Raw genomic sequence first — 27,671 nt, forward strand, 5'->3', positions numbered from 1 at the left:
TTCTCAAAGCTACCAACATGAGTTTGACCAAACTGCGGGAGGCAGTGCAAGACAGGAGTGCCTGGCGTTGCTATGGTCCATGGGGTCACGAAGAGTCGGACCCGACTAAACGACTAAACAACAACAACAACAATGTCAGCATTTACAACAAAGAAAATGTGTGATGGAACCATTTGGGTGGATAGGGAGTCATTAGGTATTGTGCTGGGTAGCAAAGTGTACAAGGATGATGAATGCATTGCCAATCCCTTTTCCTTTTGTGTCATGTCTTTCAGGTTGTAAGGCTGAGAACAGGAGGTGACTTATTACTGATATGTGTAAGCTCCTCCAGGAGCTCTTTAGTCGTTGCTTTTTGGCTGAAGAGTGGAGTGAAAATGCTTTAAATAAATACACAAGTGTATAAGTGGTGTACTTGTTGGAGTGTGCATGTGTGGAGGTTTTGAAACTTTGATTTTTATGTTTTTTTAAAGGCACAGGGTGTTCTCTTCTTTACGAGTGAGCTAATGGGTATTTTACAGGGCTAGTAAGGTTTTATTTTTTTCCATTCTATCTGTATGGCTGTACAACAAGTGAGACTTTTTATACCAAGATAGAAAAAGGCTGCTGGATGATGTCACTGGTCTCAATGTCACCGAAAGTGCCAAATCCATCCACAGACTCGAGAGAGGGCTGTCTAGACAGATATATATGGGTAGATAATTAGAAAAAGCCCACTGTTTCAGTTCTACTGCTAGAATCTATAAAGGATTGCAATTTTGTTCGGCTCGAGAACTACAAAGATTCTAGTCCCAGCCCATTATTCTGTACTGTTGTGAGTTTAGTGAGGGGTAGTCAGTGTGTTGCCTGAGTCCCTTCTAATTCGTGAGTCCTGGATCCAGCATGGTTAAAAATCAAATGGAGGATTCCATGCTTCTCTGTGTGAGTTAGTCCTAAGGACCATCTTAGTATGACAAAATAAGTAGCACTGTGCCAGAGGGCAAATAGCAAATAGGTGAGCCCCTCCCTTACCTGGCTGGTAGTGAGAAAAACAAAAGCCAGTGTGTGTGTGTGAGTTGGGCAAGAAGCAGGCAGCGACCAGAGAGGCAGACCCATGCTTGATTTATCCTTTTTTCCAAGGCTGTGAATACTGTATGTGAGAAGCCAGAACTTTTGTTGTATAAATGCTGTGAGCCCCTTTATCGTAGGCTCAGGTTGTACATATGTGAAATAAACCATAGAGACACCACAGTCTCCACTGTCTCTCATTCCAAGGAAACTGAACCCTGGATTATGGTAGTTCCTGGAGCCTGTAACAATACTATTCTATTCGATGCCTTTTTGGTGCAGTATTTATGTCACTGGACAGATGCACCGCACTGGAATCCAACATAGCTTTCTCAGTCTGTATGGCCTGCTTCCTGAAAGTTGTGCAAGGTTGTCCCAATGCACCAAGGCAGTCCAGAGGAAAAACGATTGAGAACCACTGCCTTCAAGGATATGACTTGCACAACTATGGACCTCAAGATTTGTTTTGCATTGTACAGCTCCTATGCGCCAAGGCTTGAACTCTGTTCCTGCAAATTGCAGGGTCGTGTCACCTCCGTTAAGTTCAAAGGAACAGCAAGGCAAAACTGTTTGTTCTTCCAGGGACTTACATCATCGGCGTGAGAAAATAATCTCTGAAAGCACGTCCGTATCGAGTATTGCTCAAACTATCTAATATCTTGTTGCTGTCATTTATTTCCCACTGGTGCTATTATGCAGATGGTGTATCTTGCTTCTTTGTGCTGACTCACTGTGGCAAATTGTATCCTAGAATATGATAAGGGCCACATGGCTAAGGGCCCCCCCCCCCAAAAGTGTGGAGGATCAGTGTTGGTGACTGCCCTTGGTGGCCTTCAGTGTAATTCCAGCCCTGAAATTATGCATTATGCTTAATGAGTATATATGTCTTTGCCTCACCCAAGCAGAAAGGAGGGCTAGGCCTTTTAAAACAGAGCAGCAAATCCAGAGAAATGCTTGGGCTAGGCTGCTGAGCAACATTTTGTATTAGGCACTTTAGAAAACACAATGCTAGAATCTTCCCGAGACTGTGGCTGTACCACAAAGTGTTTCCACTTTTATTATTTATCATCCCAGTTTGATCCCAGTGGTGATCTTATGTGAGGAATCTCATTTTATCCTTGCAGTAACCCTTTGGGGTAAAGATAGGCCCTGAGAGACTTTCTGAATCTTTCTAGGGAATGTCATAGCCAAGAAGAGATTTATACATGGGATTCTCATATCAAAACAACAATAAACTACACTGATTCTCTCACTGCCAGTGGCATGGCTTTGAAAAGTGTCTATTGATATCACTCCTGTCATTTCTGAGAGACTCTTAATTCTGTTCATGCTTAGATCATAGCTGCCAAGTTTTCCCTTTTCTCACGAGGAAGCCTATTCAGCATAAGGGAATTTCCCTTAAAAAAAGGGAGAACTTGGCAGCTATGGCTTAGATGGGTTGGGGTTTTTTAAAGTGACCACTGCCGGTTTTTTATTATAAAAATTGCTCCCTTTCATTTGCATCAAACAGCAAGCCTGCCTATTTTTCAAATATAATTATTTTTGTATAAATGCCATCACCCACCAGCAGTAACAGCATTGCGGAGTCATGCTGATGTCACAGGTAACTTATTTAATCTGACCGAAAGAGATAACAATGTTTATTTAAAGCCTTGTTTTAAATGGGGAGCTGAGGTAGGGGAACCACAAGACAGCATTCCGAAATGTTAGTTTTAAGATCTGGTGATTGCCTGGCTATAAAGTTACATTAACTTGTCAGGAGACAGATAAGAAGCCTAACAGTAAAATGGCAGGCATGTGTTTTGGTTGGACTTGGGCTTCACTGAGGTGAGTGGAACACTCCCAGATACCTGTGTCTAGTATTGCAGCCTAAGTCTCCCCAGTCCCTCAAGTTCATGCAGATAGACAGACAGATTTGCTACTCTCCTTTTTGCATCATTGGTTTGCTCTTTAGCTCTGCATAGCACCTCTTTCTTCCATCACATTTTTTGAGTGTGAGTGAGATAAAGAAGTGAGCCTGATGGGTGGACTTCCTATCACCAAATTGTCCTGTCTGAACTGTTTTTAAGAACTTCCTCCTCCCAAACCATCCTTCGCACTCCTAAAGCCAGGTGTGGAGAACCTATGTTCTGCCTCTTGGTCAGAACTGTTTTGAAAGAAAGGAATCAAGACGAGCTTTTAATTTGCTTGGTTAGGTTTTTAATAGCCTGAAGCTCAACTTGGTTTTTAATTGGTTCCAGTTGGCCTTTTGCTGCTGCTTAATTTGTTTTTTATGAAACATTGTTTTGCTTTCAAACGATGTAATCTTCCCTGAGCGCCGTAATTTTTTCTTAAATCTTTTTAAACTGCAGACTGGAAGGATATCCGTTTTCTCAAACAGATAAAATGAGTGTGAAGGAATATTTCATTTATTTATTTGTAAGGAAAATTTACTTTTATTTCAAAATTTTAAAAATTACATCAAGTCTTCACTTACAGAAACAAAATGTAAAATACGAAGCAAAACAAAAACAAAATCATACATGCCGAAACAATGTCTCAAAATGCGTTCCACTAATAAACAATGCTTCCAACCCTTTCCATTATATCTGGTTCTTTTTGTTGTTGTTTTTCACAGGTTTATTTACATCGAATTAAGCTTTTTGTTTTTTCCACTGTTTTCTTTTTTGCTTTTTTATATTTTACAGATATTGTTCTAATTCTGCCAATAAAATGTTGTTGTTATATGTTTTTAAATACTCCCTGAAGATTATCCATACTTTTGATATTTTTTGGTTACCTATGTCCCGCACCCAGCCCGTTAGTTTTGCTAATTGTAAATATTCAATCAATAGGGCTTGCCACTCTACAGTGGTTGGAGGTATTTCATCTTTCCATTTCTTTGCGATCAGTGTTCTAGCGGCAGTCAAGCTGTACATCATAAGTGTTCTGGTTTCCTTTTTAAGATTGTCAGGTAGAATACCCAAGAGGAATGTTTCAGGTTTTTTCTTAAATCTTTTTAAACTGCAGACTGGAAGGATATCTGTTTGCTCAAACAGATAAAAAAATAATTGAGTGTGAAGGAATATTTCAGTGGAATGAAGACCTGTTCGTGTTCCTACAGTAAGAGGAGTAGGTTTATACAGGCAAACACAGAAATGCAGACAGATCCCAGCTCCAGGAATTTGGAGTCTTGCTTTCAGAAATGGCACAATAATCTGTGTACTCGTCACACCAAGCTTTGATGGCTGCAATGCGTTATATGCATCTTAAAGCCCGTTCAAAAGCTTCAGCTGGTTTGAAATGCAGCCCCCCCCCCAAGACCTGATGGGGCAATTAGGTGGTTGTATCTTGTGACACCATTGTTGTACTAGCCACATTGGTTCCCACTTTGCTTCCATTCCCAATTTCATGGAATTATAGCGTTGGAAGGGACCACAAGGGCCATCCAGTCCAGCCCCCTGCAATGCAGGAATCTTTTGGCCAACATGAGGCTCAGACTCGCATCCCCGAGATTAAGAGTCTCATGCTCTACCGATTTGAAGTGGTGGCTCTAACCTTTTAAAGCCATTAATGAAAGCAGCAGATTTAACCCTCTCCTTATTAACTGATGGTAAAGGTAAAGGGACCCCTGACCGTTAAGTCTAGTCGTGACTGACTCTGGGATTGCAGCACTTATCTTGCGTTATTGGCCAAGGGAGCTGGCGTACAGCTTCAGGGTCATGACTAAGCCGCTTCTGGTGAACCAGAGCAGCGCACGGAAACGCCATTTACCTTCCCACCAGAGCAGTACCTATTTATCTACTTACATTTTGACATGCTTTCGAACTGCTAGGTTGGCATGAGCCGGGGCCGAGCAATGGGAGCTCACCCCGTTGCAGGGATTCAAACCGCCGACCTTCTGATCTGCAAGCCCTAGGCTCTGTGGTTTAACCCACAGCGCCACCCGCGTCCCCTTAAACAGCTTGGGTCCAAGTTATTCAAAGAACCTACTGCGCCTGTACCCCTCTTGCCTGCACATTAAAATAAACAGTGGAATATCTTCTCATTTTATCCACCTCTGAGGTCAGTGAAACTGGTGGGCATGAGGAAGAACCTTTCTCCATAGTGGCCATGTGGCTTTGAAGTCACTGCCAGCTGACCTTTGTAAAGCTTTTGGGCTTTAGGTCTTCGGAAATGGCTTTGGCCCACTTATTTAAACTGGTGTAGTGATGACTGGTACCATTGGGGCAGGACTTTGGACCTGCAGTCCAGGGCCTGCTCAGCAGAATGAGCAGAAGGCCTCCTAAATGCATCAAGGCTGCCCTACCACATTTTGAAGTAATTACCATCTACAGAGGGAGGCCACAATAAAAGCCATTTAGTCCAGAGTCTAAAATTTTCTAAGTCTGCCTGCATGCTCCCTGTCAAGGGCACGTCCCCAGTGTACGTCTACTATTCATACAGAGCAGTACATAATTTTTATTCTTCTTGATCATGTCATCATCAGAGTCCTTTTTTCTCCCTGCCCGCAGGCATCTTCTTGGTTGTAAATTGGCAAGGCTGATAAAAGTACTAATGCCTCCATAGTAGGATCTTCCTCCAAAGTCCAGCTATTAAGAATGGATTGCATTGAAATCAGAACAGCTCCAAGAACACAAAGTGAAATTTTAAGAATGAAATGCTCCTTCAGCTTTACCTTTACCTTTAAGAGAAATAGTATAGAATCCATCTAGCTTCATTTTAAACTGTTGTTTCAACAAGTCATCAGAAATCTGTGCTGGTTAACACACAGTTGGGGGAGGGACTCCACCCCCCCCTTCTTGTCTGAGACCGAATGCCCCACCTTTTGTCAGGGCAATGACTATGATCATGTGATCACGTGTTTTTGTTCCTTGGTGGCCCCTCTCAGCCAATCTCCTGAGGAAGCTGGCTTGACTTATCTGTTAGGCCTTGCTAAATCCATTGGTCAAACCAACACATTTCCTAAATTCAGAAATTATGGGGAGAACCTGGCACCCAGGAATTTTTGGAGATCCTTGCCCCCTGCCAACACCCATAACAATATCATAACTGCTGGGTGTGATGCACATGTAGGTCCAGCAGGACCCAGATTAACATTAATATAACCTTGGAATTATCATTCCACCATAATAAAAACAGTGCCAATTTTTTACACGTTTATTCTCTGTTGCATGTATTGCATCGTAATACTCAGGAGTAGATCTGGGGAGGAGAGGGAGAAGTTCCATTGCAGAAATGGAAGTCCTTGTGCAAATGAAATGGATTTGTTGGATTCAATCCAGTGGGCTTTTAGATATCTAAAGACGTGATACTACTGTACTAGCTTAGCAACTTCACAGGCAGAACTATAGCGTTCCAAGATCCTTTCTTGGCTCTCCCTGCTTTTGTTTTTATGTGGAAAGACATTAACTACATACCCAGTTTATAGTAATTTACATAGTGAGTAAAGTTTATTTTAAAGTGGCTGCAATCCTGTGCCTGTTGAATTTTGCTAGTGCTGAAGAGTCTGGTTGTGATATAGATGCTGTCTCTATTTATTTTACTCAAGTGAACAAAACGCAGAAAAATGAACAAATAAAATTGGTTCTGTTTCAAGATGAGTTTTTAAAAAGAGAGATGAAAAAGTATCTGTATCATGTCTGACAGAACACTGCTCTTTTATTGCAGAATTGTTCAATATTGGGAGACGCTTGCGATGAAATATCTCTAACAACACCTTGGATATGTGTGGACGAGCCTGATTTTGAAAGCAGCTGTCCTCCCAGTGCTGAAATTTAGGCCTCATTTTTTTAAAAAAGAAAGAAAGAAAGAGCTACATATCTGGTGTCTTGCTTTGCAATCATACGTATTATCTCCGATTCATATGCACTCCAGCACCTCGATCAGTTCTTTGTTCTCCTTCACCAGCCCGGCTGTGAAGAGACTGCTGGGCTGGAAGCAAGGAGATGAAGAGGAGAAGTGGGCGGAAAAGGCTGTTGACTCCTTGGTGAAGAAGCTAAAGAAGAAGAAGGGAGCCATGGAGGAACTGGAAAGGGCGCTCAGCTGCCCCGGGCAGCCCAGCAAGTGTGTGACAATCCCGCGGTCTTTGGATGGGCGGTTGCAAGTGTCTCATCGCAAAGGGCTGCCCCATGTCATCTACTGCAGAGTGTGGCGCTGGCCTGACCTGCAGTCTCACCATGAACTGAAAGCACTGGAATGTTGCGAGTTTCCGTTTGGCTCAAAGCAGAAAGAAGTGTGCATTAATCCTTACCATTATCGACGCGTGGAAACACCAGGTAAGCAAATCATCCCAATAATTTTTTTAAAAGTTCTTACGTTTTATTGGTTTTCAACAGTAATGCCATAAACATAAACAAAACAACACGTGGAGTGCCTATTACTGGCTTGTCGGTTACAAAAAGTAACAGGTACATACATGGTAAAGTTCATTGATTAATCTCCGGAGAGATACCATGTGTTGTAACAACTGGGCTGATTTATGGATGTGACCAGTGAACAAAGAGTGCTTGCCTAAAAATTTGTCTCTCTTCACCTGTCCATGAATAACTCTCTTGCATTGGGTCAAGCGTTCCGAAATTGCTTTTTCCCATAGCCATGTGTACTGTGAAGGCAAAATAAGATTTCCCCCTGTTTCCCATTTAGCAGCTATTGCCATCTTGGCAACAGCTAAGAGAAAAGAGACTAGGGTTGGAGGTGGAAACGTAGGGTTAAAGTTGCTCTCAGGTGACAAAAGTGCTAATTTGGGATCCAAGATCAAATTATGATTATCAGAGAAATTTCAGAGAAAACATTTCGTTTCCCCATAGCATTGCACCCTCTCCAATCTAAAAATAATTTTTGATGCAAAGGCTACCACTGCATTGGGTTTCATATTTTGTAAGAAATCCCATTATGAAACCATAAGAACAAGAGGAAAATATGGACTCCTTGATGAGGAAATAAAACTGATTCAGTTTTCTAGGTGAGAAATCTACGTTGCTGTTTTTAACTAGGAACCAAGTCCTGCTGCTTCAGGATAGAAACAGCCTTGTTAAAGCTTGTGATTAATCTGACTACTTGGGTTGGAAGTAATTTTAAAGGCTACTTTGTGATAGTGTGTAAGGGTGGTGGTGGTGCTCTCCGCAAGAAATGGTGCTGATCACTCAAAGCTATACATATTTCAGTCTTTATTTACATATGTCCAAAGCAGCAGACATCACTCAGCCATCTGTATTGTCGGACTCAGATCCAGGAAGTAACTTTTGGCGGCTTTTTCTCCAACATAAAAACTTGGGAAGCCCTACTCTCCGCCTCTGCATTTTACGTTTCCACTCCCGCGTCTCCCTGGCTGACGGGACCTGCATAATTCTCCCCTCTGTTCCTGAGCTGGTAGAGCGGTGCTGAGGCTCCTGCTCAACATCCCCGAGCCCTTTCACTCCCTGGCTACTTCCTGCCACCCTTTCCCCTTCTCCTACTGCTATTTCCTGTCCTCCTTCTCTCAGTCGTCCCTGCCCAGCCTCCTCCCTCTCTACTCTTAAGGTCTTGCTGGGCAGTGCTCTGACACAGTGGTAGCAATCAAACATCATGGTTTTTTTTTAAAAAAAGCCATCAGGTGAAATAAGCTGTGCTGTGATTTGTTGTGATACAGCGTTTGTTTTTATTTATGGGATTTATTCTTTTGAAGTGTGTGAGCCAAGTTCAGAGTCACTGATGAAAAGGCAAAATGTTATTTTTATTTATTGATGTGTTTCTTTGTTTTAAATACCCTGCCCTTCCTCCTGTTTGGAGTCCAGGGCGGATAACAACAGTCCTTTGCAACCATGAAAATATTTTTTTTTAAATAATTTTTATTCAATTTCCAATTTATCCAATTAAAATAATAAAAAAAACATTCTTTTATACACAATATTATAAATTTTCATCTAACAATTTACTCTGCCGAGCTACGACTTCCCCCCCTCCCTTCATGCGGGTTTCTTGTTTACTACATTTTTGCAGTTCCTTTTTGACTATTTGGTCAATTCATAGGATTTATTTCAATCCTGCAAGTGTTTTTAAAGATCTACAATTTTTCTCCATATAATCCACATATTTACTCCAGTCTTTTTGAAACCTTGTCTCCCCCTGTTCGCGGATCTTGCAAGTCATCCTTGCGAGTTCTGCATAGTCCATCATTTTAATCTGCCACTCCTCAATCGTTGGAATTTCTTGTAATTTCCATTTTTGGGCTAACAAAGTCCTAGCCACGGTTGTCGCATACATAAACAATACTTGATCTTCTTTTCTAATCTCTCCTCCCATTATTCCTAGTAAAAATGCTTCAGGTTTTTTTGGGAAAGTATATCTAAACATCTTTTTCAACTCATTATATAACTTCTCCCAAAATCTTTTTACCTTATCGCATGTCCACCACATATGATAAAATTCACCATCTCTCTCTTTACATTTCCAGCAAGTTTTGTCACTCATTCTATACATTTTGGCTAATTTAACTGGTGTTAAATACCATCTATACATCATCTTATACACATTTTCTTTCAAAGCAGTACATGCTGTAAATCTCAACGTTTGAGTCCATAATTTCAACCACGCGTCATAATCAATATTGTGCCCAAAATCTTTTGCCCACTTGATCATCGCTTCTTTTGTCAACTCATCCTTCGTATACCATTCTAATAACAAATTGTACATTTTTGACAGAAGCTTTGTTTTGCCTTCTAGCACTTCTATTTGGAATTTGGACCTTTTGTCCTCAAAACCCATTTTCCTGTCTTCCCTAAGAACATCATTTATTTGATGGTATTGTATCCATCCTGTTAAAACTTCTTTAATTTCTTCATAGGGTTTAAGTCTCCATCCCTTATCAGTTCTTATCAAAATTTCCTCATAAGTGGCCCACCTCCCCTCCATATTTACTTTCTTCACTGTTAATACCTCTGCTGGTGAAACCCACCATGGTTTTTTGGTCTCTAACAGCATTTTATTTCTTTCCCACACCTCGTACAGAGATCTTCTTATCACATGATTGGTAAACCCAGTATGAGACTTCTTTTTGTCATAACATAGATATGCATGCCACCCAAATCTATTGTTAAAACCTTCCAAATCTAGCAGATCAGTATTCTTCAACGTTATCCACTCTTTAATCCAACACATACAAGACGCTTCATAATAAAGTCTTAAATCTGGCAGGGAGAAACCACCTCGTTCTTTTCTGTCTACCAAGATTTTATGTTTTATTCTAGGTTTTTTCCCCTGCCAGAGAAATCTTGACAAAATCTTTTGCCATTCTTGAAATTGTCTTGTACCCTTCACCACAGGTATAGTTTGAAATAAGAATAACATTTTAGGTAGGATATTCATCTTAATTGCTGCTATTCTTCCTAAGAATGACATGTTCATATTAGTCCACCTTTCCAGGTCTTTCTTTATTTCTCTCCATACTGGTTCATAATTATCACTATATAAGTTAATGTTCTTTGCTGTCATCCATATTCCAAGGTATTTTACTTTTTTTGCCACATCAAACCCATATTTTAGATGTAACTCTTGCTTTTCCTCTTTCGTCATATTCATTGCCATCACCTTTGTTTTCTGTCTATTTAATTTAAATCCTGCTAATTGTCCAAATTTCTCAATTTCTTCTATAGCCGCTGCAACACTTTCGTTAGGATTTTCTAGAGTTAAGACCAAATCATCCGCGAAGGCTTTCACTTTAAATTGCTTTGCACCTACTTTAATTCCTCTAATAGTTGAAAGATCTCTTAATCTATTCAGTAGTACTTCCAGGACCATGATGAATAATAAAGGGGATAAGGGACACCCCTGTCTAGTTCCTTTTGTGATGTCAAAATATTCCGTTAATGTGTTATTAATTATCAATCTTGCTTTTTGTTCTGAATATATTGCCTCAATCCCATTCAAAAAAGAATCTTTGCCAACCATCGATTCCAGATTTTTCTTCATAAACTGCCAAGATATATTGTCAAATGCTTTCTCTGCATCCACAAACATTAATACTGCTGGCTTATCTATCTTGGTTTCCAGATATTCTATTACATCTATTATATGTCTGACGTTGTCCTTTAACTGTCTACCAGGAAGAAAACCAGCTTGATCCTTATGTATCATTTCATTCAAAACTTCTTTCAATCTCTTGGACATAATGTCTGCAAACAGCTTATAATCGTTATTCAATAAAGAAATTGGTCTATAATTTCTGACTTCTAAGCCATCCGCTCCTGGTTTTGGAATCAATGTAATATACGCTTCCTTCCATGTATTTGGGATCTTTCCTCCTGCAAGAATATCATTCATCACTTCTTCTAAAATCGGTATCAGCTGCCCGTTTAAAACTTTATAATATTTTGCTGATAATCCATCTGGTCCTGGGGCTTTTCCTACTTTCATTCTCGTTATTGCCTGATGTACTTCTTGCCTTGTTATCCTATTATTGAGTTTCTTTCTTTCCTCTTCTGGGATTTGTTTCAATCCGTGTTTGCTTAAATAATCACTGATCTTCTTCTCCTCTTCTTTCTTTTTACAATACAACTCTTTGTAAAACTTTTGAAAGGCTTTCTTTATTTCCTTTGGCTCCTCAGTCACTTTTCCTTCCATATTTATCTTCACTATCATATTTTGATTTTGACATTTCCTTAATTGCCATGCCAATAATTTTCCTGTTTTGTTCGCTGATTCAAAATTTTTTTGTCTCATCTGCTTTATTTTCCATTCTATCTCCTGACTGATCAACATAGAGAATTGTGTCTGTAACATCTTTATGTTATATTTGATTTGTTGATTCTCTGGTTTATCTATCAGGTTTTTCTCATTTTCCATGAGACACTTCAGGATTTCCTCCTTCTTCTTTTCTTTCTTTCGTTTCAGGAAGCTATTTTGCTGTATTAGAAAGCCTCTCATTACTGCTTTACTTGCATCCCATACCATATCAAGTCCAGTGTCTTTATGTAGATTCCAATGAAAATAATCTTTCAGGATATTCTTAGCTTTTACTACCACCTCTTTATCTTCGAAAAGCTCCTCGTTCATTCTCCACCTAAAGGAATTCTGGTCTTTGCTTTTCATTTCCATAAATATTGAATTGTGATCTGATAGTGTTCGTGGTATTATCTCTATTTTACTTACCCTGGGTACTAGTTCTTTGGAGATCCATATATGATCAATTCTTCCAGAACTTTGATTTGGTTCTGAAAAGAATGTAAACTGTTTAAGCGTAGGATGCTTTAACCTCCAAATATCCACTAGGCCCAGGTTTTCTACCAATTCAAAGAAGGATTTTGGTAACTTGCCTTCATTCTTCCTTTTCTTTGTCCTGTCCAATTCTGGTACTGTCACTCCATTGAAATCACCCATAAGCACTATCTTTTGGTCCATATACTCTGCTAACCTTTCTTCCAAATTCTTGTAAAATTCCGCTTTGTTCTCATTCGGTGCATAAATTCCCACCACCAACATTTTTTCTCCTTGGGTCGATATTTGGACCGCTATCACTCTTCCTTCTTCATCTTTAAACATCAGATTTGGGTCCAATTTGTCTTTTATATACAAAACCACTCCTCTCTTTTTATTTTCTACTGAATTTATAAATTCTTTACCCAACCTTTTATTTCTAAGAATATAATTGTGTTTTTTCGCCACATGTGTTTCCTGAAGACAGATTATATCCAAATTTTTCTTCTTCAAAATATGATCAATTTTATTTCTTTTCACTTTGTTATTCAATCCATGTACATTCCAGGTATGTATCTTCAATGATGCCATTTTACTTCCTAATATCAGGAAGATAGGATTTTATCTAGTCTTGGTCGGGTTCTTTACTTAAATCTTTATCTTCTTCCTCTTCTTCGCTCTCTGACTCTTTATCCTCTTCCTCTTTTTCCTGTTCTTCTTCTTCTGATTTCTCTTCCTCTCCTTCTTTTTTCTTTCTTCTCCTTCTTTGTGGTTTTGGTTCTTCTTCCTCTTCTGCAGTCGCTTCAGCTAGGATAACCAGGTCTGGGCTCAGCTCTCCCAAGAATTTTTCGTACTTTCTCAAGAATTTCCCAATGTCATGCATACTTGTCAGCACATGTCTTTTCTCTTTATAGAAAAACATTATTCCTTCGGGGTATTCCCATCTATGCTGGATTCCATTTTTCCTAAGCAGGGCCACCATTGCTTTATAATTGTCACGTTTTTTCAAAAATCTTCCAGGAATTTCTTTAAACACGATTATAGGCTTGCCTCCGATGATTAGCTTGTTGGTGAAGCTCAAACTTAAAATCTCATTTTTCATCTCCATTGTGTTGAGAACCACCACGCAATCACCAGGTGCTTTTCTTGCCTTGGCCTTTGCTGATTTTACCTTAATTCTGAATACATTCACAATTGTCTGGCTCACTTCTTCATCCGTCTTACCCATCCATTTCGCCAATTCGGCAATTATCCTTGACTTAATATCTTCTCCCGATTCTTCAGGGATACCCCTTAATTTCAAATTCAATTGCCTTTGCTTCATTTCAATTAATGCCAAATTATCAAGCATTTGTTCATGTGCCCGGTCCATTTTCTTCATACTATCTTTCACTTTGTCAGTCTCTTTTTTAACCTCCTTTACCTCTTTTTGGGTCTTCTTGATTGTTTCTTCCATTGTTTTGGATCTCACCGACAAATCTTTTATTTGGGTTGATAATTCTCCCACAGCTCCTTCAATCTTCTTATCGATCTCTCCCAATTTTTTATCCATTCGTTGTTCACTGTGTTTAAATTCATCTTTAATTTTTTGCCATAGAGCTTCTAAATCCTTGACTTCTTCTTGCTTTGAACCTCTTCTATCTTTTGGTGTGCTTGCTGCCTTCCTTTCTTCTTTACCAGCCATTCTTTTACAAAAAAACAGAAAAGAGGGGAAATTCCCCTCTTCACCACTAGGGGGACCAGTATTAATAAATTCCTACAGTTTACCTGCAATAACCCAACCACCCCCAGATGGCGCTGTAATAGATTCCAATACCTAGGATCAACAATTATTCCGTCTGCCACTGGGTGGATTACTCTGAAACCTCAAGTCTTTCCAGTACTTTTCCACTCCCAGAGACAGAGAACCAGCAGTTTCTATTTACATTAAATCAAACCCTTCTAGCAAGTTCTTTCTTTATCCCTCCAGCAGTCAAAGCACCCTTGGAACCTGAAACAAAGAAGCCAAGTCTCGCAACTCTTCAGCCACTTATAGGCTTAATCCACAGTTCGCTCCGATAAAGCCCAAAAAAAGAAAGAGAAAAGAAGCCAAATACTTCAGCCACTTGTAGGCTTAATCCAAATAAGGGAGAATCCCAGATCCGCAGTTCCCAAGCAATAAACCCCTCTTCAGCCACTTGCTGGCTTAATCCAAAATCGACCCCCCCTTTCCAGCCTCTCAGTTGGTGGGAAACGTTTTTACTTTGTTCTTAATTATAGCAAAGAAAAAAAAAAGGGCAGCCTCCGTCTTTCTCCCCTTCGGTGCTGCAGCGATACAAGCAAAGCACTCAGGCAACTCAAAGCTCCTCTGCATTCAGGGCTAGAGTGCAGAAAATATAAAGTTCCCAGATCGCTTGCAGTTCCACCCCCAGGAAAGAGACAAGGTAACAATATAAAAGCTCTAAGCAATTCTTTTCCACCCTCAAAAAATTGCCTTGTTACAATGTAATCAAGGACTTCTGAAAAACTCACTCCGCAGGCAAACAGTTTCACTTTCCGTCGCTCAGCTCCTACGATCACTTCTCTGCGCCATTTTCCCCCGCTGTTGGGACGGACTCCCTTTTTGCGCCCCACAGCTTCATCAATCCGATTGTTAACTTCAATCCAAAATCAATTTCAGCCTTCTTTATTCCTCAGATTAATTATAATTTAAGGAAGCTTGCTGCTTACCATCGGAAGCCAGAGACTGCACTTAACGGAGTCAGTGGTCTCTCCCCCTTCGCGCCCGCAGCTCAATCCTTCTCCCGGCTCCCACGCAGTAAAAACCGGGTGAAGGAGAGCACGCAGGGCGCTGCTGGGTGCCACGACACTCAGGGTAACCCCCCCTGAGGTTTTTGAGGTCCGCGGAGCCTTCACGTGACCTCTAAAGGCTCCGTTAAGTTCGGGATTCCCCGGAGGGCTATCCCGCGCTTCCTTCGATGGCCGCAGCTCGCCGGAAGTCTCTTGCAACCATGAAAATATACAGAATCATAAAACAATTGAAATTGAACAAATTCATATCAATTCTAAAAAATCCTGTAAAAATGTAATAGTGGGAGAAGAGAAATACATGACTAATTTTCCAGAATAAAGGGGAGACTAGACAAGATGCTGGAGATACATTACATTTTAAAAAAGCCAAGAATTGGGGATTGGATTGGGACCACTACACTGGGGAGGTAAGATTCATAGAATCATAGAGTTGGGCCATCCAGTCCAACCCCCTGCCAAGCAGGAAACACCATCAAAGCATTCTTGACATATGCCTGTCAAGCCTCTGCTTAAAGATCTCCAAAGAAGGAGACTCCACCACACTCCTTGGTAGCAAATTCCACTGCCGAACAGCTCTTACTGTCAGGAAGTTCTTCCTAATGTTTAGGTGGAATCTTCTTTCTTGTAGTTTGAATCCATTGGTCCGTGTCCGCTTCTCTGGAGCAGCAGAAAACAACCTTTCTCCCTCCTCTATATGACATCCTTTTATATATTTGAACATGGCTATCATATCACCCCTTAACCTTCTCTTCTCCAGGCTAAACATACCCAGCTCCCTAAGCCATTCCTCATAAGGCATCGTTTCCAGGCCTTTGACCATTTTGGTTGCCCTCTTCTGGACACGTTCCAGCTTGCCAGTATCCTTCTTGAACTGTGGTGCCCAGAACTGGACACAGTGCTCCAGGTGAGGTCTGACCAGAGCAGAATACAGTGATACTATTACTTCCCTTGATCTAGATTCAACCATTCTCCCCCGCTCTCTCAGTGTAAATCACACATCAGGTTATACTTGCGCTGTTAGAACAGTGCTGTGGTCTTGTAATGAAATAATTTGCAACTAAGCTCATAATGTTCTGTGTAGTTACAGAGCTACCCTAAATTGGTCAGATGTGCCATGGCAGATTTGGATTGTGCTTCTGTTCTGCACTTAGTGAAGCAGACAAATGACTGCTTTACCTCACTTTGCTGCTGTGGTTTTGCAAACTCTTGTCTCCTCCTTCAAGCGCTGCCCTAAAGTCACAAATCAGGTGTGGAAAAAAGCTGTTGTGGAAGTGGATTCCTGGAATGTAGGTGCCTTAATTGCATTTGCTTCTCCAAAGGTTTCTCTCTCCTTGTGGTTCTTGCTCATATTTGTACTTGTCCAGGGTGCTGAAACTTCAGAGGGTTTTTTTTGGGGGGGGAAGCTTCTTTCTTAAAGCCATACTAGATGTTATGCAAGGAATACTGTAATTCATTAGTCACCCAACACATAGATACCCATTGAAAAGCACCCCTAGGGCATGGACTCATTAACCCTTTACTGGGGTACCCTGACACCATTTACCCAATCTACAGTATGTCCTCCCAGCTGCTTTTTGCCTCCCTGGTACTGTGGACACTCATGGAAATTCACGACAGGATGTTGTAGGAGGGAGCACAGGAAAACAAACAAGAGACATTTCATTAACAGAGCCTAAGGTGGTGGTTGTTTTTTGTCCTACAATATTGTCACACCTGCACTCTGAAAGGATTGGAAAATCCTGTCGATGATGTGGAGAGGATTAGGTCCCAAGTGAGCTCACCTTCCCTCACATTGCTAGGATAATTGGGATTTACAGTGTTGGCCAGCCTCACCTTCTGAAGCCAGTACGCAAGACTGGTTCAGGGAGCGGCCATACCTGAACACTTCTGGAATTAGGCTCCTCTGCCAAGCAGTATGCCAAGCCTATGCTTTTGGTCTTCCTTGTTTTGCTAGTTCTTGCCCTTTCTTCTGAGAGAGCACTGGGGGAGCATAAGAGCGAAAGCATGGGTTGTACCTGGTATCTGAGACTATGGGCAGAGACTATGCCCAAATCTGGAAATACAGTATGTGCATTTGAGTGTTATGAGTCAATGGACAATGTGTATTTGTAAATTGATCTTCAGCTACAGTCTTTGGAATTGGCCTCTAAAATGATCAACCTGCTTTCCTGATTGCTTGCAGTTCTTGATTAGTCTCTTCCAAAGTTATTTATACACCTCATGTATCAGCTTTTTGGAATTTAACCTCAGTTCCTGTCTGGAAATATTTTTTTTTTAAATTGATACATGCACAGACATTTCCTTCAACTAATATCTTTTTAAAAATATGATTTAAAAACCCTAATTTTGTGTAATCTCATATGTCCTATAGGTTGCACAGGATAGTAGGGAGGGAAATGGAGGCATTTGTTTCACTGCATAATTCTGACCCACCTAGGATGTTAATGTTTTAACATCAAACATTAAGGGCATCCCAATACAGGCCTGCCTTCAGTTGTGTTCGGAAAGTTGTATAGTTGTTTATCTGTTTGACATCTGTTTAACTCAGCAATAAAATTGTCCACTCTTGAGTAAATGATTGTTTACTTCCGTTTGGCTGTGGCATTGCTCCAATGGACTTTCCTCCAAAGTAACAATAATTGCATCTATTCTTATGGCAAAAAGATGTGTTTTTGTCCTTCAGCCAATCTCTTCCATTGACTCATTTGCAGTGTAGTGCAGATATAGCCACGGAAAACCCCTTTCTTTCTTGCATTTATGTATCTTGAGCTTAAGATTATTCAAAAAGATTCAAGTTGGGTGTGTGTGCGCAGGAAGCCCTGACTGAGTCAGACCATTGTTCCATTTGGCTTAGTATTGCCTAGCCCAGGCATCACCAAACTGCGGCCCTCCAGATGTTTTGGCCTACAACTCCCATGATCCCTAGCTAACAGGACCAGTGGTTGGGGAAGATTGGAATTGTAGTCCAAAACATCTGGAGGGCCGAAGTTTGGGGATGCCTGGCCTAGCCTGATTGGCAGAGGCACATCAGGGTCTGAGACAGGGGACACTTACCAGTTCTTAACTGGAGATGCTGAGGATTGAACCTGGGACTTTCTGCAAGTGGTTGGGATTCCTCTTTTAAATAAATAATTTTTTAAAAAAAATTCTGTTTTGCTGCAATCTGTGGCAGCAGCAACAGAGCTCTTCTGGGTGTCCATTGCCGCCCCCAAAACCATCCCCACTAAATGCCCCAAAATTTCATCATAGCATAGCATCATGCCAAGGAGCCATGTGACTGCCACGCCCCCCCCCCCACAGAATGACACTACAATGTTCCTCTTTCCTCCCAACCCCATTCTCTTTCATGTTGTGTATTTTAGATTGTAATCCTGAAGGCAGGGACTGCCTTACCACTGATATATGTAAGTTACACTTGGGTGTTGCTGTTTAGTTTAGCAACTTGGGTGTTGCTGAAGAGCAGGGGGGGGGAATGAATATTGTGTCCTTTAATTATTTTAAACCTCCTTGCTAATACTGTTGCCATCACCTGGTAATCATAAATTTAATAATGATATTGGTTGATATGATGATTCATTCCTTGGATCCTTTCCTGGCTTGCCTATTATTGTTCTCCTTCCTGGCCAATTGCAACTTCAGGGGAGGTTGTGAATTAGATTGGGGAAAATAATTCAGGGAGGGAGATGTGAAAACACTTCTTCCAAGTCCCATACCCCTTTCTTAGTCAAATTAGCACTCCCTCTTCCCCATGGGTGTGTTTAGTTGGGTGGGGGGAAATGTTGGGAGAGATCAGTCAGTGTTTCTAGACCCATGAGTCAACAAATCTTCTGTTCTCATGTATTTTTTATTACATCTGTTAATGGAGTTAACAATATGTTGGGCAGAAAGCATTATCATATTCTGGGGGTAATTCCATCTGGCCCTTGGGATTTATTGCCCTATAATAGTTTCTCTGACTTCTGTAATACTTGATCTTTCAAATTTCTGTCAACATTTGGTAAATGTGGAATGGGTAGGTTTTTATTTTAAAGACCCCCCTCCATTTGCAGTGATGGGAAGGTGGCTCTTTCACGTATAATGGTAAAATTCTCCAAATATATGTGTGATATCCCTAATCACCACCCTAATATTATTATTGCCATACAGTGGTCTTTATTTCTGATGGGATAGATAAAGTAGAGTTTTCTCTTGTGGTTGTTGTTGTTTTGCTAGTGTGGAAGCCAGTTATTTCCCAGCCAGCCTCATTTCCCATTTCATACGTAGCATGTTTTTGCACATTTTCTCTATTTGTTAACCTGATGTTTGGAATATTAATTGCATCACATTCATGATTTTACTTTTATCAGTTCGTAGAACTTGGGAAACAGTAATTTACATTTTCTGAATAGTTATATTAATTGGATGCTTAGAATAAATATGTTTTGTTATTTGAGATTTTGTACCCTATAAATTTTGTCTTTAAAATATATATGCCAAGGTGATTCAGATTCTGCATTGAAGCCTTGCTACTTGCACCACTGAAAATTCTGCGTAGTGCTCTCCCTCCCTCCCTCCCTCCCTCCCTCCCTCCCTCCCTTCCTTCCTTCCTTCCTTCCTTCCTTCCTTCCTTCCTTCCTTCCTTCCTTCCTTCCTTCCTTCCTTCCTTCCTTCCCCCACCACCTGTGGTTTCTGAGATTTCAGTGTCTTTTCGCCCACCAATTTTCAGACCTTTGCAGCCTTAAGGACAAAGAGTTTTCACAGGTCTCCACTTGTGAAATTCCTAATATGCATTCACAGGTTATTTAATTTGAATTTGCATGTTTCCCCACCACCACCACCACCATTCCAGGAATTGCATACGTTCTTGCATGAAAGTTCAGTGGTATGGTGTGTGCTTTGCTGCAGGAGATCTCAGATTCAATCCCTGGCGTCTCTTAAGTGAAAGGATCAGGAGATTCTGGAGAGCTGCTTCCAGACTAATTGGGCAAGAGAGGCAAACGGGGAAACTGCCTAACACCAGTTCAAACTGTGCCCCTAACTGCTTTTAACACCGCACATGTTTTTCTTCTTGTTCTAGTGTTGCCTCCGGTTCTGGTTCCAAGACATAGTGAGTTCAACCCTCACCTCAGCCTCCTTGCCAAATTCCGGAACGCATCTCTTCACAGTGAGCCGCTGATGCCTCATAACGCGACCTACCCTGATTCTTTTCAGCATCCTCCATGCCCCCCTCTCCCGGCGTCCCCCAACATGTTCTCTCAGTCCCCTAGCAGCATGAACTACCCGGACTCCCCCAGAAGTTCCTCTACACCAGGAAGTCCTTATCAACTTACAGGTAAAAAATAAATGTCAGTCTCCCTGAACACTTTTCCAGTGCTGATAAACGAGTCTACAGTGACTTCTCTTTTGGGGACAAGAGGGTTGAGGGTGGCGCTATGGTCTAAAACACTTAGCCTCTTGGACTTGCCGATCAGAAGGTCGGTGGTTCAAATCCCCATGACGGGGTGAGGTCCTGTTGCTCTGTCCCAGCTCCTGCCAACCTAGCAGTTCGAAAGCACGCCAGTGCAAGTAGATAAATGGGGGACATGGAATATCAAATTTTGTGTGGTATTTGGTTCATACGAAAGCATACAATCCGTACTATTTTGGCGCTGGCAGTTGTATTTCTTTCATCATTTCATGTGACGTGCACTGTCGAAATATTTACAAGGGATGCTTAGGCCCTGCTTCTGATCCTTCATCTGAAACAAAAACCGTTGAAAATCCATCTTAATTTGGATGAGACACGGATTCAGTTTAAGTCAGAACCAAGGTTTTGGTCCTTCTCCAGTGAACGTAAACTAGTCAGTTAATGAAATGGCAGGCCCAGCAGCTTTCTCCTTTTCTTTCCCCCCTCTCTAGTCGAAACGCCACCTCCGCCTTACAACGTGAGAGAAACACCAGGAAACCACCATGGACGCTCTGTGCATGCAACCCCAGAGAATCAGTTAGTCCTGTCATTGCCCAATGGAGGTAAATCTGCCGATGGAGAACCTGAAAGTATGTAAATACTTGTATTGTTTTCTAGGGGGAAATGACACGAGCTATGCCTGATTTATAGGCCTCTGACAGGAAAAAAGAAAAAATCTAATCCTTTACCTGGATTAAAAATGATGCTTAACAAAAATTGCTTCCAGTGCTGAACCAGTAGAATACAGTATTATTGGAATGGTTCTAATTGATGTGGCTGGAATATTGGTAAGCTAGATAGTTGTTTGAAGGCTACCTCTGAGTTTAGAATAAAAATAAAAAAAATCCTTCCAGTAGCACCTTAGAGACCAACTAAGTTTGTCATAGGTATGAGCTTTCGTGTGCATGCACACTTCTTCAAATACACACGAAAGCTCATACCTATGACAAACTTAGTTGGTCTCTAAGGTGCTACTGGAAAGATTTTTTATTTTTATTTTGACTGCGTCAGACCAACACGGCTACCTACCTGTAATCTGAGTTTAGAAAACAGCCATTAGGCTGATAAATGAAAGCCCAAGGAAGCAGAATCATTCTAGTCCATACAAAATAAAAAAATTCCTTCTAGTCCATGTTCAGGTTGTGCTTTCTATGTATGTGACAACCAATGATCCCATCAAATCAAGGGCTGCATGAGGCACTCCTTTACATTCTTAAAGCATTAAAAAAAAATCTCCACAGACTAAGGCCACTATTCCATTGGTTAGTATCTTGTAGGCCTATTGGCCTATCCAAAGAACCCCTATAGGCATGCTGCTGTTGAGACACCCCATATTTTCCAAATCTGTTTGCCATGCAGCAGCATGAGGCAAACATAATCCAAAATCCCACTTCAGCAGTGTCAGGGGAACACCCTACAGAGAGCTTTCCATGCTTTGCTTTCCATGCTCCTGATTACAGCTGCGGTTTTGTAAGTCCATTTTTTTTATTGATAAAGTGAAGGTTAATTAATGCATTTGTCCTTTTCTGAACTTACCATCTCTAACATTGTTTTTGAGATAAGACAATTGGAACCGCTTACAATATTTGATATATTGAAGTTCGAAGGCTCCCTTGCAGTACCGCTGTTGCTGTCTCTAGTTGCAGCGACCAGTAAGGTTGCAGCCATCCATCCTCAACACATAGGAGACCGGAGGTGCCAAAGTACACTTTGCTTTTTCATTCATCACCATATTATCACATCTGAAAGGAGGACGTGCTAATGGTCCAGTTCTCCTTGGAACATCACACTTACAATGTGTAGTGGAGAAAGTGACTGCGCTGGTGCCTGCTTACGTCTGCCGTAAATCATACCTTGTAATGTACAAAGCCACTCTAATGCTTTCTATTCTAGCCTCTGTTCCTTTTCCAAAGGCTGCTCAAGTCGTGTTTGCCCTTTCCATTCCGCAGCTCAGCAAAGTGGATATTTTCAGGGTGCTTTGTGATCCCTTCGACCCCTTTCCCGAGTTTGCTATAATTCAAATCAGAACAGAATTATTCCGCCTGCTTCAGGACATGAGTTATTCCTTGTTTTTGCCCTATGGTAGGAGTGATAGTGACTTGCAGCCTTCAACTTGAGGGTGGTGGATTTGATGTATTGCCAGGCACTCTTTAGCAGTGTCAGAAGTGCACCGTATGTAATGCTTGGGGCTGTCACCAATCAGAAAATAAAAGCAATATATTACATTTTATGTGCACAGAAGGATCAGATCCACTTCAGGACAAATCTGCTGAATACACGTCATGCCAAGTTAATCAGGGTAGAATCAGGTGACATGGTGGGGGCATAAAAGCTCACCTCATGGTGCCCAAACACTATCAAACACTTTCCTCATAGGTCAGTTGCTCTTCACCCTTGATCAATATCCCTTTTGTCATTTACTGCAGCCAGAACCAGAAAAGGAACTTGCCATGGAGGCAACTCCTGACAGCATATGTGACTAGACATATTGTTGTGAGGGAAGGGGTGGCCCTGCCTCTTTTCTTCATTCTTGACTTTCCTTCCAGACTTCCGGCCCGTTTGCTACGAGGAGCCGCAGCACTGGTGTTCGGTAGCCTACTATGAACTCAACAACCGAGTCGGAGAGACTTTTCAGGCCTCTTCGCGAAGCATACTGATAGATGGCTTCACAGATCCGTCGAACAATAAGAACAGGTTCTGCCTTGGGCTGCTGTCTAACGTGAACAGGAATTCCACTATAGAAAACACCAGGAGGCACATAGGAAAGGGTGAGAGAAAGCCCCTTATTGCAGTGGTAGCAAATAATGTTTAGGGCTGCAGGCTGCTCCCCATTTACGCTGGGGTTGCGTTCCAAGGCACTCAAAGGTTGGGTTGTACACTTGAATACGGGTCCTACACCAGGAGGTATAAAGAGCAGGCCACTCAGGAGCACTTTGTTTGTTTTCCAAAGAGTGAGAACCCTGCAGCGAGTAGGCTCCTTCAAAACTTAGCACAGATTTTTTAGGATGGACTATATTTTAAGACTATAATGTCTCTCTTTCTCGAAAAAAAGTGTCATTTTTTTGTATTCTGTATATCACACAATGCACTGTTAAGCAAATAGTATACTATTTTGAATTGGCAAATTTAATTGGTGAAGGGGGCAGGCACAGACTACATCAGGATCTGCTGCAGGTAGACTATGCCCCTCACCCCCAATTTTACACGCACTAAGTCAGATGGGTGGGGTATACGAAAATAATAATAATAATAGTGTTCCATCTTTTGTCTTAGTACTTCAAAAACTGTAAACTGCCTTAGGTGCCTTGGCAGAAAGGCGGTACATAAATGCAGTGAATGAATGAATGAATTTGCTTTTATCTCTGTTGAAACCTTGTCTCTTTTCTTCCCCTCTCCCCCACCTCCCCTTTTCAGGTGTCCACCTGTATTACGTGGGGGGAGAGGTGTACGCAGAGTGCGTGAGCGACAGCAGCATCTTTGTACAGAGCCGCAACTGCAACTACCAGCACGGCTTCCACCCTGCCACCGTCTGCAAGATCCCCAGCGGCTGCAGCCTGAAGATTTTCAACAACCAGCTCTTTGCCCAGTTGCTGGCCCAGTCCGTGAACCACGGCTTTGAGGTGGTGTATGAGCTGACCAAGATGTGCACCATCCGAATGAGCTTCGTCAAAGTAAGGACTCCATTCTGTCTTCTCTACCCCCAACCTCACGGTTGTGAGCTGCCAAAGTGGCACGATTAATTGTTAGCGGAGCTTTTTTTTGAACAGCAGTCAGCAAAGCAAGTTCTGCAATTCAGACATGGGGGAAGAAGGTGTTGCTTGCGTGAGGCGCTGCATGTTAGTTCCTTTCTACCCAACCCTCACGTAGGATTCAAGTAAGAGTGACTGGGGAAATTGCCACATGCCTCTGTAATTTGTCAAGGTGGCACCTCCTATTCCTGACCATAGTTATTGGAAGGCAGTCGAGGAAACGTGGGTGGCTTTTGTTTAACCCACGTAATAGCCACATCTTATACAGGTGCACACTCTTCTGTGGCAATCTTCTGGTCTAATTATACACAAGGACATCTAGTTATTCAATCTGCTTATTTGGGTGAACAGCCTGTACGAATCGGATACTCCTGATATTTACCTAGAATCCTTTGAAACGGAGCAATGGATTCAAGCTACAAGAAAGAAGATTCCACCTAAACATTAGGAAGAACTTCCTGACAGTAAGAGCTGTTCGACAGTGGAATTTGCTGCCAAGGAGTGTGATGGAGTCTCCTTCTTTGGAGGTCTTTAAGCAGAGGCTTGACAGCCATCTGTCAAGAATGCTTTGATGGTGTTTCCTGCTTGGCAGGGGGTTGGACTGGATGGCCCTTGTGGTCTCTTCCAACTCTATGATTCTATGATTCTAGTATCTTAATCATATAAGTTGGTGGCACACCAGCTTTTTATATGAAGGGTAGCCCATGGGTAGCCCAGTGAAGCAAAACGAGTGTGTTTTGTGACTTGGGCATAGTCACCTTTCATATACTTGTCAGTGTTTTTAAACTACCAGCAGAGGGGGTTAAAGAACCACTTAATGAGAGGTGATATGCTGTGTCAGACACTGTTTCGTTCATATAAAGTCAGACGTGAGCATTATGCTGCATAACAGATGCCCCCCCCTCTCTCCAAAGTCTGATTTCTTCCTTCCGCCACCTCTGTATCCTATTAGCACAGGGGTCAGCAAACTTTTTCAGCAGGGGGCCGGTCCACTGTCCCTCAGACCTTGTGGGGGGGCGGACTATATTTTGAAAAAATAAATAAATGAACGAATTCCTATGCCCCACAAATAACTTAGAGGTGCATTTTAAGTAAAAACACACATTCTACTCATGTAAAAACACTAGGCAGGCCCCCTAAATAACCCAGAGATGCATTTTAAATAAAAGGATACATTCTACTCATGTAAAAATACGTTGATTCCCGGACTGGATTTAGAAGGCGATTGGGCCACATCCGGCCCCTGGGCCTTAGGTTGCCTACCCATGTATTAGCGGCTTGTGATTGACATGTTGAACTTAGTAACAAATAGAAGAGCCTTAAAACAAAGATTTTGGGTGATTTACATAGGAGTGATTACCTGACATTAATGTACACATTAAAAACTATAAATATGTTCGAGGTTTGCACCTTACACCAAAACAAGGTAAGAGAAAATATTCACTTGACTGGGTCACAAATCTGATCTCTCTTCCTCTAATAATATACGCCTTATGAAAGAAAATGTGTGCTTTTTTGATGGGTGAAGATTTGTCACTGAGTGATGATTTGTCTGTGCGAAACAGCAACTCACAATCTTATCGCCTCCAAGCACAGTGCTGCTCAGTGAATGCAGTTCATATGTTCATTTGTGAGCCATTCAGGTGAGTCATTCAGAAACCATCCTCAAAGCAAGTGCATTTGAGCTGCAGACCTTTAGCACCCTAGATAATGACCTAAGAGAGTGTAAAATCTGTTCAAAATTGAGACAATGCAATGGAGCTTTTTTGCTTTACTGCAGGTTTGTCTCTGAATGAACGAATGTCCTTGAATGAACGAATTTATCTTGCTGCGATTAATTTTATACTTTATTGCTCAGCCATTGGCCATCACAAACTTCTATTGCTAAAATTTGATCTGCCTTGACAGAAAGAAGAATAAGATGGCAAATGCAATGTGAGTGTTTGATGTTTTTTAAAAAAATCCTTTGGCATTTGTCCATCTGTTTTGTAGGGCTGGGGAGCGGAGTATCATCGGCAGGATGTCACAAGTACTCCGTGCTGGATCGAGATCCACCTGCATGGACCATTGCAATGGCTAGATAAGGTGCTGACGCAAATGGGGTCGCCTCATAACCCAATCTCCTCTGTTTCTTAAGAATCCTCTACCAACCACCTATGGGATGCAGAACTTTCTCACGTTGCAGCCAACCTAAATTTCTGTATGTAGCTGTAAATATATGAAAGTTTATGTATATAGTATATTGTTGGTGGATTTTTGTCACGCTATGTTCAGTGTTTTTCAGTTCATAAGATGGTTGTATGATCCGTTGTGTTGCTGCCTGCTGACAAAGGTATTGATGTTTGGGTTTGGCAGGCCAGTTTGTGGTTAATGGAATAAGACCAGTGTTATTTGTATTCTTAAAGGTAAAGGGACCCCTGACCATTAGGTCCAGTCACGGACGACTCTGGGGTTGCAGCGCTCATCTCACTTTATTGGCCGAGGGAGCCGGTGTACAGCTTCCGGGTCATGTGGCCAGCATGACTAAGCCGCTTCTGGTGAACCAGAGCAGCGCACGGAAACACCGTTTACCTTCCCGCTGGAGCGGTACCTATTTATCTACTTGCACTTTGACGTGCTTTCAAACTGCTAGGTGGGCAGGAGCAGGGACCGAGCAAGGGGAGATCACCCCGTCACGGCGATTCGAACCGCCGACCTTCTGATCGGCAAGCCCTAGGCTCTGTGGTTTAACCCACAGCGCCACCCGCAACCCTCATTTGTATTCTTAATAAATAAATAATAATTTAATAAAATTATGCACTAAGCGAAGTTAAATTCTACAGGCCCATATGCATTTTGCAAATCAAGCAAAGTTGGCTTGTAAAAACCTTGCTAGAATAGATGAAGCTCCATCTAGTCGACTTTCTGCAATAGTCAACCAGTTGCCTCTGGAAGCTCAGCAGTGAACGGCTTTGAATACCCTCTGTTTTGCCCCTGGCAGGGCAGTACTCAACACAGAATGTGTTGCCTCTGATCGCAGAGATTCCATTTATTTGTCACAAATAAATAGCATTTGCAGGCCTGCCCTCCATTAAATGGCCTATTTGTCATTATTTGGGGTAATTTATTGCACCTTTTGTCAGCCATGGGAAGGGAACAAAACTGTTTGGCAAGGAAACCCCACCCTCCGATCTCATACCGTGTTTCTCATATTTTAAGTCATCCCTACAAAATAAGCCATGGCAGGATTTTCCTGAGTTGAAGAAATATAAGACATACCCCAAAAATAAGCCGTAGTGGTGGGAGCAGGTCTGGATGGCGCCATGGAAGAGGAAGATGCCTGTCAGCGCCTGCAACCGGCTGCTGCTGCCCCTCCAAAATGTCCAGCAGCATGCACCGCGCCAAGCGCTGACCCGGCGGCGGGACTGGCAAGAGCCGCAGTGCGTGCTGCTCCAAGCCCCGACCCGGCGGCAGGACGCAGCAAGAGCCGCAGCGCGCGCTGCTCCGAGCCCCGACCCGGCGGCGAGACCCGG

At 41.9% G+C, this 27,671-nt stretch overlaps 1 protein-coding gene across 4 annotated transcripts in view; it reads left to right on the forward strand.

The window, feature by feature from the left end:
* SMAD9 (SMAD family member 9) overlaps nucleotides 1-27,229 on the forward strand; it is a 39,240-nt gene extending 12,011 nt beyond the window's left edge. For 2 of the 4 annotated variants that reach the window (XM_035115958.3, XM_088668225.1), the window contains exons 2-7: nucleotides 6,694-7,301; nucleotides 20,042-20,296; nucleotides 20,863-20,973; nucleotides 22,957-23,178; nucleotides 23,825-24,081; nucleotides 26,152-27,229. In XM_035115958.3, coding sequence (XP_034971849.1) covers nucleotides 6,890-7,301; nucleotides 20,042-20,296; nucleotides 20,863-20,973; nucleotides 22,957-23,178; nucleotides 23,825-24,081; nucleotides 26,152-26,295 — 1,401 coding nt within the window. In that variant the 5' untranslated portion in view covers nucleotides 6,694-6,889 and the 3' untranslated portion in view covers nucleotides 26,296-27,229. Of the gene's footprint in view, nucleotides 1-6,693; nucleotides 7,302-20,041; nucleotides 20,297-20,862; nucleotides 21,001-22,956; nucleotides 23,179-23,824; nucleotides 24,082-26,151 lie in introns of all 4 variants that reach the window. The other 2 variants (XM_060273774.2, XM_060273775.2) reach the window with 1 other exon arrangement.
* The last annotated feature ends 442 nt before the right edge of the window (nucleotides 27,230-27,671 follow it).

Source organism: Zootoca vivipara, chromosome 4 (genome assembly GCF_965207765.1).
Source record: "Zootoca vivipara chromosome 4, rZooViv2.hap1.1, whole genome shotgun sequence".
Taxonomy (NCBI): domain Eukaryota; kingdom Metazoa; phylum Chordata; class Lepidosauria; order Squamata; family Lacertidae; genus Zootoca; species Zootoca vivipara.